Source organism: Pithys albifrons, chromosome 1, assembly GCF_047495875.1.
Source record: "Pithys albifrons albifrons isolate INPA30051 chromosome 1, PitAlb_v1, whole genome shotgun sequence".
NCBI lineage: Eukaryota > Metazoa > Chordata > Aves > Passeriformes > Thamnophilidae > Pithys > Pithys albifrons.
The window spans coordinates 111,574,458-111,589,214 of record NC_092458.1 but is presented as its reverse complement, the minus strand read 5'-3'; the positions used below and the strand labels follow the sequence as shown (position 1 = coordinate 111,589,214).

Here is a 14,757-nt window from a genome sequence, read left to right as displayed (position 1 = left end):
CGTGCATTTTTTATTAAAGGTGTTAGCAATGCGTTTGAAACTATAAGCATTTTTCTCTCCTTTTTCTTTCTTTTACTGCTTTTTAGAACTTGGCACTATTTCAGTCTTTTTAACATCCCACATGGCACTGGAACAGTTGCTTTAGTTGCCCTTCTTGTTAACTCTAGCAATATTTAGTTCCATACATTTGTTTTTAGCAGTGAAACACTTCATTAATACCCTGACAGCACAGAACTTGCATAAATATGCCTTACTCAGTAATAAAACAAAACAAAACAAAAACAAAAACCCCCCAACAAAAACCTCAAACAAAACCAAACTCAAAGATATCGGGTTTTTTTCTGGTAGTGTCTTTAAAATACCATAAACAACACTCTAAATAAAGTAAAACTAAATTAGCCTTGTGATCTTCTATAAATACAGCAACAGTGAAACACATTCAACCGAAACTATTTGCCTAATCTTTCTCCTTTCTATAAAAGCAATGTTTCCCTTAAAAGTAATAATTGAAGACACACTTGACAATACCTTTGAAACAAATCAAATCAACTAAAATCTTAATAAGATCCTAAAGGTCATAGAATCAATTCCTGCCAATGAAGACCAAAAACAAATTTTTAAGCATATTTCAGAGTCTTCTTCAGACTAAATATTTACCTTTGAGAAGAAAATACATGTGCATTGTAAAGCCTTTTTACTTTAACAAAACCAATCTTTGGTTATTAACCTCAGAGAAATTTAACCAAGAAGGCTCAAGTTTGTAATGAGGATATTTAAGTGCTGAAGACAAACACCAAGGGGATTTGTGGATTCTCCATTTCCTTAGGCCTTAAATGAAATCTAGATATGTTTTGGTGGATGCTCTTTAATAAAATAAAGGTTTCTGTGCCTCATTATAAATCTTTAAGAGTGGAAACTATACAAGAATTTAGGCTAACTAACCCAGCAGATCTCTCTGGAGTTAGCAGATCACAGATTTTATCTATGAATAAAATACCAATAGTATATAGTCCCACTGAAAATTAATGGCTTCATGTATATGTAAGACTTCACTTGGAAGAAAGGAAAGTACAGCCTGGTCTCCTGTTGAGGAAGTTGTTCACATATTGCAGGTCATTGTCAAGCTCATGAGGCACTGCAGGCAGCACTGACAATAGAATAAAAATAGCCTGTCTCTCTTTGGACTGGAAAATCCAGGCACATCCAAACCTCAAAACTACCTCTCATCTAGATGGGATAAACTCATGTAACCAATTTGCAAGCCAAACTCCTTGTAGAACTGGAAATCCTTGCTCCCAAAAGTCTCTTGAAATCAGTGGAATTCTGCCTTTTAAAGCAGCAGGCATGAATATGTAATTTTGTATTATTACTATTATTTTGAAAGTCACAAGGCTTTTAAGCCTGAATAACTATGAAGTTCATACATATAATATAGGTCTCATCTCTTGTTTACATCTGAATGTAAACAAGAGTCCAGAGAAGAGCAACAAGGCTGGTGAAGGGACTGGAGCACAAGCCCTATGGGGAGAGGCTGAGGGAGCTGGGGTTGTTTAGCCTGGAGAAGAGGAGGCTCAGAGGTGACCTCAGAACTGTCTAGAACTCCCTGAAGGGAAGTTCTGGCCAGGTGGGGGTTGGTCTCTTCTCCCAGGCACTCAGCAATAGGACAAGGGGGCACGGGCTTAAGCTCTGCCAGGGGAAATTTAAGGTGGATATCAGGAAAAAATTCTTTACAGAGAGAGTAATCAGGCATTGGAATGGGCTGCCCAGAGAGGTGGTGGATTCCCCATCCCTGGAGATTTTTAAATGCAGATTGGCCATGGCACTGAGTGCCATGATCTAGTAAGTGGACTAGAGTTGGACCAAGGGTTGGACTCGATGATCTCAGAGGTCTTTTCCAACCCAATCAATTCTATGATTCTATAAATGTTGAAAAACACTACAATGAGGTCACCACTTGACTAGAAGTCAAATGGAAATGGTTACAGCCTTCAGCCTCTGATATTACACCTTACACAGAGGTGGTGATGCTGATGACTCCAGCCCTTGCCAGGGAGTATTTAAAGGCCTATGCTTCCTTCCTTCTGTGCAGGCTGAGCAGAAGGAGAGTCAAGACCCTACAGCCTGTGGCACCTGCAGGACAGTCTCAGGATGATTTCAGAGCAAAGGATGCTCTTTGCAGGCAGACAGAATGCTTTCAGCACAAGGGACTCTTAATTTGGAAAATCTCTCATACTGCCACAGCTCACAATAGAGACTGTTAGACTGCATAATTTATATGCAGTAATAAAAAAAAACCAAAAAACCACAGTGTGATCAGAGCTTAGGTTAGGAATGTTTGAATTCCTGACGCATTGCTGAAGCCTCTCTGGAGCTTGGCTATATAATGGAATCTTTATCAGACCATCAACCAATTGTGATACTTATCTGCACAGCGTTGCATTTTGGGTTAAGTGATAATCCATCAAGGCTGGAAATCATTGTGTACTTTTTAAGTTGCCTACTTCATTACTGCAAGCTGACAGCTGGATGGATTTGTTAGCACTAGAAATATTTGTTCCAGACACAAAGAGCAGGTTCCTAATATATGATATTATGATACTTACTTTCATGTATTCAGCATGCCTGTAGTGTAATCTAGGTCTCATTTATGATTTTCATTTACTTGGCAAACTGTTCAGATTATAAAATCCATCTTTATTTGTTCAAGAATGCAACAGCCTCATTTCATGAATAATATGACCAAACATCGTATAGTAATGACGACAGTCTTCATCTTGCATCATAATAGCTGTTAAGCAGAGAGAACTGCCATTTTCTAAATGGCACAGTTCTTTGCTTTAGTTTGTAAAAGGTAAAAACTGAAAAGCACAAGTACTTTTCATGGCAATTGAGGTAACTAGCATTACGTGGGTCATGTTGCCAGAATTTTTCTCAGAGGTTAAACTGCTTTAATGCTGTGCCTGTTTTCTGAAGAATTACTCTTGGATTGATACTATAACTAAAAAAAACCCCACATCTTTTAAAATTATTTGAGGACCGGGAATTCCACACAGAAACACTTGGTTTTGATTTGGGTCTGCTCACAATAGACATCAGGATACTTCAATTTTTTAGCATATAGTGATAATGCAGAATTTCATATTTAGTTTCACACTGCATGACAAAGTACTTCCTTTCATAACCACATTCTGATGCTACTTACTGCCCTGTTGTTTTATTTCCTCTTAGACACAGGAAGAGATCTCCTGTGGATGTACCAACAACCCTAATTCCTGTACTTACTTTAAAACAACAACAAAAAAAAATTTAATGCTGTGTTTGTGCAGCCTCTCACATGGCGCTAGTGTGTTTTTGGCCTATGACTACCCTGTATGTGAGCATGTTCTGTTTGTCATGATTCTAATTCTTTGTGGACATAGAAACTGTAGGAATCCAGCCAGTAAAGTATGAAACTGTTTTTGTTTGTTTGTTTTGTCTTGTTTATTTTTTTGTGGGTTGGGGGTGAAGGGAAGGGTTTAATTTTTTTTTCCCCAATGATATTATAAGAAGGCTTTTCCTGGCTTTCTATCTATTAGACCTAAAAAACAAGGAGTTATTTGAATCAGAAGAGATGTTACGATCTCCTCTGTTGATCCTAACTTTGTGAGCCCTGAGAACTCACAGCATTAATTGTACCACCAACCCTGGCTAGTGGGATAAACTCCAAATTAAATGTTGGTTTGGAACAAATATTCTGTTACCCCTAAAATAGGCACTGTGGACTAATAACTCTCATGAAAATATCACTGTAGAACTTAAGAAACTCCAAGTCCCATTCAAAATAGATAAATTTTGATACAAAAACTTCAACTGTTGGATCTTAACTCTCAGATCTTGCCATCTTTTTCTCTGCTCTCCCAGTTCACTGCATTTCTGCTTTGGGGTTGTCCTCCTGGTTACACAGAAGCCCAGCACTGGGCCCAGGTAGCAGGAGCCACGTGCCTGCTAATGAGCGGAGGCCAAACATAGACAAAGCTGTGGAGTTTTTCTTCCAATTTCCGAGCCTTTGGCAGCAGAGAGCACATGGAAAAGAAGGCAGACAGGGCTACACTTCTGCATCTCCTCTCTGCACCCGTTAGCCAGTATTGGATCTTGTGAAACCGAGCACCATTTCTCTCCCTGGTCTCCTCTATGTAGCCCATACAAGTGCCAAAGAATGATAGGGTGCTTTCTATATCTGGCTGCTCTATCAGCTGGTTGCAGATGCTAGGCAAGGTTTTCCAGCTACTACTCTCAGCTGTAGCCTGCAGATATTTCACCTGTGTAACAGCTCTGACCAGAGACAGTCCAGTTTCAAAACTTAGGCAAAGAGGTTTATAAAATAGGTTTGTGATTTTACCATGGTCTAATTTATCATGACTTGCTAACACACCATCTAAACAGCTGAGAAACAAGCAGAATGAAAAAATAATTTTAATGAAAGAAATCATTATAAAACCAAGAAATGGCCAACCTTGAAAGATGGGTTGAATGTCTAATGAAAAAAAAATCTAAAGAACTGTTGGTTTGAATCTCATATTGTTTGGCCTCCTGATAAATCTAGACATAGAATATGCCAGTAGGAGACTAGTGTAAAAGAAATGGGAGAGAAGTAAACCCCAGAAAGTTGTAATTTTCTTACCCAGCTTGAATAAAACTAGGCACAAATTAGGTGTCATGTTACTGCTGTGGAAGTGTTTAGCTTTTAGCTCACTGTCATAGGAAACTGCTTTTAACATCAGACAACAATCACTTTTGTTATCAAAGTTGAATGGAAGTAGCATACACAACTATATTTAAGGTATAAGTCTACCCTTATCTCCTTTGTCCTTCACATATTCTATATCCTTGCTTTGTTGTTTCCTTCTCTATCAATATCTCAGAGTGCCAAGTTATATTAATCAGACGATGTGAAAGAAAAATGAAATCACAAGGAAAGAACTGGCAATGTTTAGCATTCTTTGATAGGAAAAGTATATGAGAACTACAACTACTGTCTACATAGTTTCTGCATTTAAGTTATAATGAAACAGTTCTTTTACTAGGGTTTTATTTTATTCATAAGAGACTTCAAGTTAAAAATAGGAAAGAAAAGAAAGCAGTGTACTTTTTTAGCTAAGATGATTGACTTTTATGTTATTAAATAGCAGTATTCACACAAAGTCAGAATAGTTTGCAAAATGATTACATCCTCAAACCATTCCTTACACCACTGTAAACTCTCCTTCTAAATTTAGCTCCACAGATGTCCTTTAAGAAATTTTTATTTTATACCACAATCAAAACCAATAAAAGCAAAATGGATTATAATAAAGCAGGGACTTCATTCAATGTGTACATTCTTTGGCTTTGTGTTCACCCTGACAAATAAACTCTTGAACTTCATAGCACAGCTGCTTGGGAGCAGCATCACGTCTCTGCTACACACTACAACTTCTGGAGATGTTTTTAGGCGTTGCTATATAAAGCTTTGCACATTCTGGCACAGTCATCATCCAAGTGAGTCAGCTGAGACTGAATCACTCTGATACAGGCAATCAGACTGAATGGATCTATCTTTTGAGTTTGGGATTTTATTGCAATGTTAATTTTACACCTATTTGGGATGCGTTGGTGAGATTCCAATCTTCAATAATAAGAATTCAAAATAAACAAATTTTATAGCCTCTTTGACTTTTTTTTTCCCTTGTCAGGAACAGGACTTAAAAAACCCCAAACTGGTCCTGTTCATGTGTGGGTGATTAACATAATGCCAGCCTGTGGGAGAGTTTTATGTATGTTTGTCTGCACAAGTTTTTTTTCCTCTGTGAATCTAGAAACACAGAGCTGTTCTGACTTGAGGTGGCTTCTCCTGGGCTGTAAATCACATTCCCTCTCCACCTACAGGACTTTGAAGGATTGGCACAGCACCATTTAAATTGACTTCATACTAACAAAGAATTTCTCCACTGGAGGCCTCCCCTGTTTGACTATTAGGGGCAAATACACAATCCCCCTGTGCCTCATTCCTATCAAAAAAGGGAAAAATATCATAGATCCATGCACAGCTTTCACAAATAACATTACATAAATCTGATAGAAAGACAACTACCCACACAGTGTATAATTATTCTTTCAGCAGTCCTCCAGATTTGTTTCTTCTCATACATTTTATTCTCATTTTGTCATACATTCCTCATCATGGTTATTAGGCTTTAAGATACCCTTGACAAATATATAAAGGGCAATACTCTTCACTGGCATCAAATTATGTTTAGATTTTTTTGAGTTAGTAGGTAATGTACCAGTAAAAGAATAATTAATTCCTGAAGGACTGAGCACAAAGGCAAGGACACGTTTGTCTGAGAAAGTGAGAAGTTTGAATAAACAGGAAGTTTATGAATTATCATGCTGTCATCCAACTGGATCAGTAGCTTTTTTTCATGTTGTTTACTAAATGTCATGCAAATTAAGACAGCAATGGATCACATGGTTCCAGAATTAACTGATGACTTTTTGAGAATTATTTTTTTCCCCATTAATTCAGGTTTTTGGTAATGAGGAAGTACAATCGCCATAATGTAAAATGCCTCAGATTTACAGATTCTGTAGCCTCTTTATATCCCGTATCGTATTTCTGTAAAGACATCTCTTGTGACTGGATGTGGAGTAACATAAACTCAAAGAGTGCTATGTAAAAGTCATGCAGAATAATGTCTTGCAAAATTTACCCAAGGTGATTCTTAAGTATCAAGTAATAATTTTAGAATAGAATTAGTTAAATCTGTCTAGCAAGTTCATTATGTCAACTATTGGAAATCCAGTTCAAAGATATTACTAAATAGCATGCACTACTCTGTGATCTGGGGCAAACTTCTGTCTCTTTAAGGCATGATCCAATAAAGTACGGCAAACAGAGATGCTGTTTAAAAAATAGTTTTGAAGGTTAAGAAGATATGAATAGTTTCTCAATTTAATGTCCTTATAGTTTCCTTTATGTCAGAAATACTATAAGAATAAGAAACAAAATGTCAAAGGAAAGTATGTTTATGTACTACTTAAAGTTTACTCCACTCCAAAATGGCTCTTATTTTGTTTGTACCTCTGATATGTAGCTGGTCTGACAATCTAAGTAAGGTTCAGTCTAATATTTCAGGATATCAGAACTCTGCCTTCACAGAGGTCACTGTAAGTTTGCAAAAATTATTTGTCTGTTAGTCCAGGAAAGATGAAGGGACCTAAGGAGAACATCTTGTTCATTTCCCTCTACCGTGGGAATCAAGACCTTTCAAAGGAAGTCAGGATGAAGGAAGTCATAGAATTTAAATAGCTACACTGGAGTCACTGCCTCCCATGCATTTATAAAGTGTCCCTACTAAATGCTTTTGCTACTAATTAAGGGGATTCATTTTCCCCATTGAAATTGGAAAATAAGAGTAATTCTGACTTCCTTTTTGAAAGTAAAGCCAAACAAACTGGTGACTTCAGCTTCTTTGCAGAACATATCTTTAAATTTTCTGTCCTTGTTTTTTGATCTGTCTCTATTTGTGGTCATTTTTCAGTGTGATCCCCCTAGCAGAAAAAGCACTCCAGTTATCACCCATTGCTGGATAAAACACCAATTATTACAGACTTGTAGTCACCATTCACAAACAGGATCGCTAAAATTCTTTAGTTTTGTCTTTCGTCTATTGTATTTCTAAATACTTTTGTTTTGTTAAATTTTTCACAACTTGCCAGTTTCATTTTGCACCTGGTTTTATGCCTGGTCTCCCAATTCTTCCCCACTGATCTACTCTGATCTATGTTTATAGCAAACTCTTGTTTTGACATTTTCATGGTGTTTGATTCCTTAGATTGTTAGATAAACAACTTCATTAGTTTATTACCTGTGCCCTGTCTTTTCTTCTGCATTGGGATAGACTGACATTTTCCTTTCAATACAAGCTTTTCAGGAAAGTCTTCCCACACTCATTTGTCCCTTCATTTCTCTGCCCTAGAGACCATAACTACCAATTCCCTGAGGGTGAAGTTGTCTCACCTTCTCAGCCATTCTCTGCTGAGAAAGTGAGTGCTCACATTTTAGCCATTGATCACCTTCCTGCATATTTCCTTCCTTTACTCTCTCTTAAAGTAGCATCTCCGAAACTGTAGCATCAAATTGCAGACATTCCCATGTGTTAGAGTTGAAACTCAGAAGAGAGTGATCTTTCTCTTGACGCCAAGCACATAAATGATGAAAAGGATCATTTCATAGTAAAGGAAGCTGAGCCTTAAACATCACATAGGAGGGAAGACAATGCCTTAAAAACATCAGCACGCTACATATACAAACAAACAGTGACATAGTTTAGTTGTGGCAACATAATAAGCAGAAGAAAACAATTCATCAAGGACAGCAAAACCCTGCACAGCACACCAAGAACTTTGTCTTTCCAGTATGTGAGCCCTCAGAAAGCTGGCAAGCTTCTGATACTTGACACAGAACACTCTTTTATAAAGACAGGATAATTCCCATCATTCTGTTCCTTTTCAGGAAATGCTCCTCTTGCAACCACAGACTCATGAGCACTTGGCTGTTTTCCATGGCCTATCCTTTTTTTTTTTTTTCCTGGAGGAAAGGGATTACTATAACCCTTGTTCTCTTTTTCACTAAAATAACAATAAGTGTTTTACATTATAAACAGTACTAAAGCTTAAAAATGTAATTTCAGGTTTGATGTCAGTTTATTGCATAAAGGCCACAATATTGAAATACCAATGCCCTATGGAGGAAGAGGTTGGGTGATCTGATACTATCACAATCTTTATACAATGGACTTACCAATTAGTTCATCTTATTCTTGCAAGTAAGATCACTATAACTGACTCATAACATTTCCAGTAAGAAAAGATTTCGTAACTCTGTCTTAACTTTCCTGGCTGGCCTAATTGCACATGGTCATGTGAATACTTGCAGTGTGGTAAATGAATATTATTTCCTCTGTCCTTGTGCAATGAAAGCTTTCAAGGGACCACATAGGAACCTTCTGCCATTTAATTTACCATGAGATTCGTGGCTACCCAGAAGATGATAATCTGTGAAACCTTGCACACACATCTTCCCTATTTAACAGTTCTATGATCAGTCACTGAATAAAAGAGTAAAACTAACCTTCCTATTTTGCTGCCAAAGAAATTAACCATTACTAGAAACGTTTGAAAAGCTGTAACAGACAAAACCCCAATAGAATGGGAGGCAGGGAGGGGAGAGAGAAATAGCTCATTTACTCTAGTTCTGGTGAGATAACAACACTCCTAAATTAAGAATGCCTTAAACTGTAAAAGACTAACAAGGGTGATGTAATGTAATGTCTCTGTTACCAAGCAAGATCGAATCAACAGAAATTCCAATGATAAGACACCTATCCTGTTGTAAACAGTAGCACCCAAAATAACCAGTCTTAAAAGGTCACATTTATTTAAAAATAGCTTGACTGCATTTTACATTAAAGTTAATTTACTAACCTTAAAAAAATTAAATGCAAATGTATACAAATAATTTAAGCATCCTGTCAAAGTTCATATACACATTGATAGAGCAATGAAAATATTCAAGGTCATATGAAATCTTTCTTAACCATGTATCATTCTGTGGATTATTCTATCAAAACCCCACGTATTTGAACTCTTTAGCAATTTCTACCCTTCTTAGATATAACACCTATAATTTCCTATTTATAATGTGTTTTCCAGGCCATAACAAAGAAGCATACTGTACCTCTGATGCTGGTGGCTGTTGCCGAGGTGGTTGTGCTGGCTGTTAAGGCTACAGTGGTTGTGACTGTTGCAGTGGTAAGGGAGGGGATGACAGTAGTGGGAAGCAAAGTGTTGAAAACATCTGGTGAGTGGAAAAAAAATAAAATAAAATCATATCATGCAAACAAAAATGAACCATAATAGTGGTTTAATTTGTAAATACAAGTATGTTGAAAATGACTAAATTAAAGCATGATTAACATAAATTATTACAGGTACAACAGAGTACCTTTAAATTCTTGACATTTATCACTCTCAGTTTTTATAGTCAATCTCTGAGCAAATGGAATTTTAAACTCTGTTAAAATGATGAAGAGTGATGGTTTAAGTGACAAGAATCCATTTCTTCACAGAGCCATTTTAAATGTCTCATATAGTAGAAACCATACACAGATGAAACATGCTGCGTCAGAGTGGGAGATGAAAAAAACACCATCATGCTAAAATAAACACACACATGTTAAGGAGAAATGGCTGTATGTTAAGACACCCACTTTCAGACAGACTCAATGGAAGGAAAAAGGGGAGAAAATAATACTAACTATATGAGCTGCTTTTTCCGGATTGCTTTTCTTCTTCTCACACATTTGCTTAAGACACAGTTGTCTGCTAAGATCCAGAGCAGAGTATATTTCAAAATCTTTACCCTAATTAGCAGGTACATTCATCTTTCAGTCATCCTTAACACTTACAGTTGCTAGTACACACAACAGTATTTCTCTAAAAACAACTTCAAACTAAAAATCAGAAGTTCTAATAATATTACCATTAGCAAACCCATGCATACAAGTCAGAAAAAGATTCATAACCCTGATGAGAGCATCCTACAAAACCCTTGAGCTTTTGATCAAGTAAGGGCAGGTAAGCCAGGCTTAGGGGCACCACTGCTTCACTGCAGAGGAATCAACAATGTCTGCTGCAAAATACTCCAGTACAGAGCAGAACATAACCAGATGTACAGACAGAAAATACTTTGATTACACTGCCAAAAGCAATAAAGACCAATAGGACTTTGCTTATAAGGTGATTGCAGGTTTCAAAGAACAAACAAACAAAAGTCCTGAAGAGAACTAGAGAAAAGCACTTCCATGAAGGCATAAAAAGCATCTGACATTTTTCAGATTATTTATACTGCAGGCTTAAAAGGAAAGGACTCGTTTCTTGGCAGTTGATGGTGGGTAACCCATTCCACACTGATTTCAGTGAAAATATTTCTGAAGGGTGCTATTCAATGCAATAAAAGAGCAAAATTCTGACCCACAATCTGTCTTCCCTTGCTGTGGAAAGAAATGCAATTGGTCTCTAAGTACCATCAATTCTGACTGAAATCAATGAAAGCTGAAGTAGCTCACAGCTTTTCAGTATTGGGCCCTCCAGAACACATTTCAGACATAGGGCCGTTGAGTTCAGCATTGCATGATTACTCTCTTAAGACTTCAAAGTAGCATGCTTACCTTATTTTCATTCTGGATGACAGATTATTTTGCAACTTTAATAGTCTCCTTGTTAGTTAACATCCATAAGTCACCTAAAATTTTCTGTATTCCTCTAGTTTTGATAAACACAATCTCTACCCTCTCTGGAATCCATACCTGTGAGATTTTCCACTTCTGAGGCCATCAGAAAACAGCATAAGATCTCTCTTTCATCTCTTGCACACTGATATTTAATCTACTTCTCACTACAAAATATTCTCAGAAACATTAGAACAGGCTTTCAAAACCCTCCTCAGTGTAGCCACATTACTCACTAGGAAAAATTATAATATTATCTGGAGTGTGAGTACCACAATAATTAAACAGAACTGAATATAACAAGCATTAGAAATAAATTAACATGTTAAAAAGATACATGTCACCTGTACTGATCTATGCAATTTCTTCTCATAAAGGGAAACTCCTTCTCTGATAAGGATCTGCTAAAAAGCAAATCAAACAGAAGAAACCCCTCCTGCTTCATAAGGAGAGCAAAGCCTTGTTTATTAGGAAAGCTTTACAAATCCTCCTTGCACGTAAAACCTAGTTACTATGACTTATGGTTCCATTAATTAACTTTCTTAAATATACCGTTTACTTAAGACTCTGCAATGGTAAGTTAGGGTTTTATGACAGTGCTATTCATTCTGCAAACACACTGTCTACCTATTTTACCTATAACAGCTTACATGAATGACTGGTAAACTTGGAATTTGATTGCTTTCTGGTTTTTATCCTGATTGAAGCATTTCCAACAACTTTTCTCATTTTAAATGAAAGGCTATGTAGGAAAGATTCAAGTTAATAAGAGCTAGGATATATCAGCATTTTAATACAGATGTGATAAATCCATCTTCTCTGATCAGATCAGAACAATGAAAACTTCTGCAGAAATTAGTTTTCTAATCAAAGTCATAAACTCTGATGCCAAACATCAAAATGGCAGCTTGTCAGAAGCCTCAAAGTAAAACATGTTCTCAAAAGAAATGTAAACACAATGAATAGCTTTTCTTTTCTTTCTTTGCCGAGTAAGGTGAAGTGCACCATGCAAATACTACAGTTGCTCTGCTTTGCTCACAGCACTGCAGATACTTGCTCTTAAAGACGAGAGTACAAGAGAGGAACCAGGAATCAGAAGCCTGAGGAGCACTACATTGCCCAAGCAATGAAATTTGAATCTGCTCTGGACTCTAGAAATGTCTGGTTGTGTTTTGGTTCGGCAAAATGCCAACTCCCTAATAGTCTGTCAGATTTCACCCTTAGGGAAAGGGAGGGAAGAGGACTAAAAAAAAACCTAAACCCTGAAACGACAAGCTTCATCTATTTATACAAAAGAGAGACAATTAAAACCAGAATATTACACATATATATACAAATGTGGAAAAAACAACAACAACTACTGAGTTGCCTACTCAGACACCACAGACCTCCACTGCCTCAGCCCACAAAAACACTCCAACAAACTGCTAAACTGAGGACTAGCTAAAACTAAAGCCAAAACTACCACAGGTTGATATCAGCTTAGGTTTGAGGCTCTGCCCCGGGGAAATTGCTTCATTAATGCCATGAGAATCTGCAACAAGAATGTGGAAAAGTGCACAAACAACACATTTTGGGACTCTTGGACCATATCTCACCCTTAAATCTTGTTTCGGAGAGCCCTAATCCAGGCACAGCATTCTGAAAAGCACCTGAGCCCTACACTGAAAAGGCTTATGTGGATGGGGCCCTTCAGGGTTATTGAGCCTGACAGAAAGGCTCCTATCAGTTCTTCCAGGATTTATGGATTCTTATGAAAACTTTGTCTTTCCCTGGAAAATGCTTTTGCATAAGAGAATGTAGAATACGCCCTTTGGAAAAAAAACCAAAACCAGAAGTAATGTACAGTGCTCCTCAGTCACTCATCATGTATGGCAGGTGTAGCAGGTAAGTGGATCTGGAAGTTCCCCAAATCAGACAGACTACAGGTAAAAAAATTATACTTAACAGCACAGGCTTCTGTTTAAGGCATATGGATCACTGTGTTTCATAAAGGGTGTGCTGCTTCATTTTTATGCCAGAAAAGGGAATGACAATTTGACCTGTTTCTAGTCCTGCAGGGCATACCTATCTTATATCACTAGTGAGGCACACATTATGCTATCCAGAGCTCCCTGCTGGCAGCTGCTCAGAAAAACGCTATCAAAGGCACTGTGATGATTTGTTCTCTTGAGCTTTCTGTCAAGAAGGATCTCAACAGAATGAATTTACAGATTTCTGCCCAAGAAACCTGTGTTAGAGCGAAACTCAATTCCATTTCCTTCTCTTGCAATTTCTGAATCTAGTACTACACAATATTCAGCTGAAAACAAATCTTTGTTTATGCCTCTCATGCCACTAAATACCAAGGATCATTATGACCAAGAGATCTTGTAGAGTGGAACTTTTTAATTCAAGTAGCCATACCCAAATCACTGCACCAGACTGCTATTTCAATAACACTTAGGTATTAATCCTTAGCCTCCTGTGAAGCAGAAAATAGCTATATTTTGCAGATGGGGAACCAAAGAAGATGGAAAGCCATGCTCAGAGATCTAGAAGTCAAGCAATAATTGTTGGCATTAATTTTGAAACCTTATTTCTAAAATGAGTGTCTGTTGACACTCACGCAAAAATCCAATAATGTATTGAAGTTAGTATTTATTTCAAAACCTTGCCAGCTCTGAAATAGAAACAATTCATAGAGAACTAATTGGTTCCATAGAAGTTGGAAACAGAAAGGGGGCCAACCTCCATGCCAAGGGAAGTAACTGATTCCAATCCCATCTCTTTTTCACTGATCTTTCCACATGTTGCACATGTAAGACCTGAACTGTATTTTCGATAAAAGATACACCTGTCACCTCTACTGACACATGGAGGTCTGAGCTTAGCTGCAAATGCTCAGCCAAGCACTCTCTTTCCAGTGAGGACCCGACACAACATCCCAGTTTGGTGGGTGCAGAGAACAGTAAGAGGAAGGGTTTAGGAAGGGGTTCCTCAAGGCAACTCTGGTGCTACCATCCCACCAAGCTGAAGGTGAAGGCAGACAGCAGGCTGATCCCAAAGGGAGAATGGAAAAAGGAGGAACACACAATGCTTGGTTTGGTCTCGGGGCTGCTCCTGAGCAGAGCTGCTTAGAGTGGCAGAATAATGTTATACAAGGTTGGCTTAAAACAGTGTCAAGCCATGCCTGAACAAAATTTCCTGTTTGCCTCTCCTTTCTTGAATTGATGCCACATTCTTCTTACTAAGGCAGAGGACATTCATCCTTTAAGTGCAGGGAGCCTGGACAATTTACTTTCACTGCCCATTTGGCCCTAAGCATTTTTACTCTCCATCTCCAAACAAATGAGAAATAGTTCTGTTTGGTTTAGCAGGCTTACATGAAAGATGGATCTGACCTACTAAAAATATTTTACTTTTTTGGTAAAAACACAACCAATATTTTGACATGACTGAGCACAAA

General features: G+C 37.6%; 1 protein-coding gene across 3 annotated transcripts in view; it reads right to left on the bottom strand.

The window, feature by feature from the left end:
- The window catches only part of CADM2 (cell adhesion molecule 2), a 601,907-nt gene that overhangs the window by 36,323 nt on the left and 550,827 nt on the right, over window positions 1–14,757 (bottom strand). For 2 of the 3 annotated variants that reach the window (XM_071563511.1, XM_071563521.1), the window contains one exon: window positions 9,758–9,877. The exons of the other annotated variant lie outside the window; for it this stretch is intronic. In XM_071563511.1, coding sequence (XP_071419612.1) covers window positions 9,758–9,877 — 120 coding nt within the window. The remainder of the gene's footprint in view (window positions 1–9,757; window positions 9,878–14,757) is intronic. 3 annotated transcript variants of the gene reach the window in all.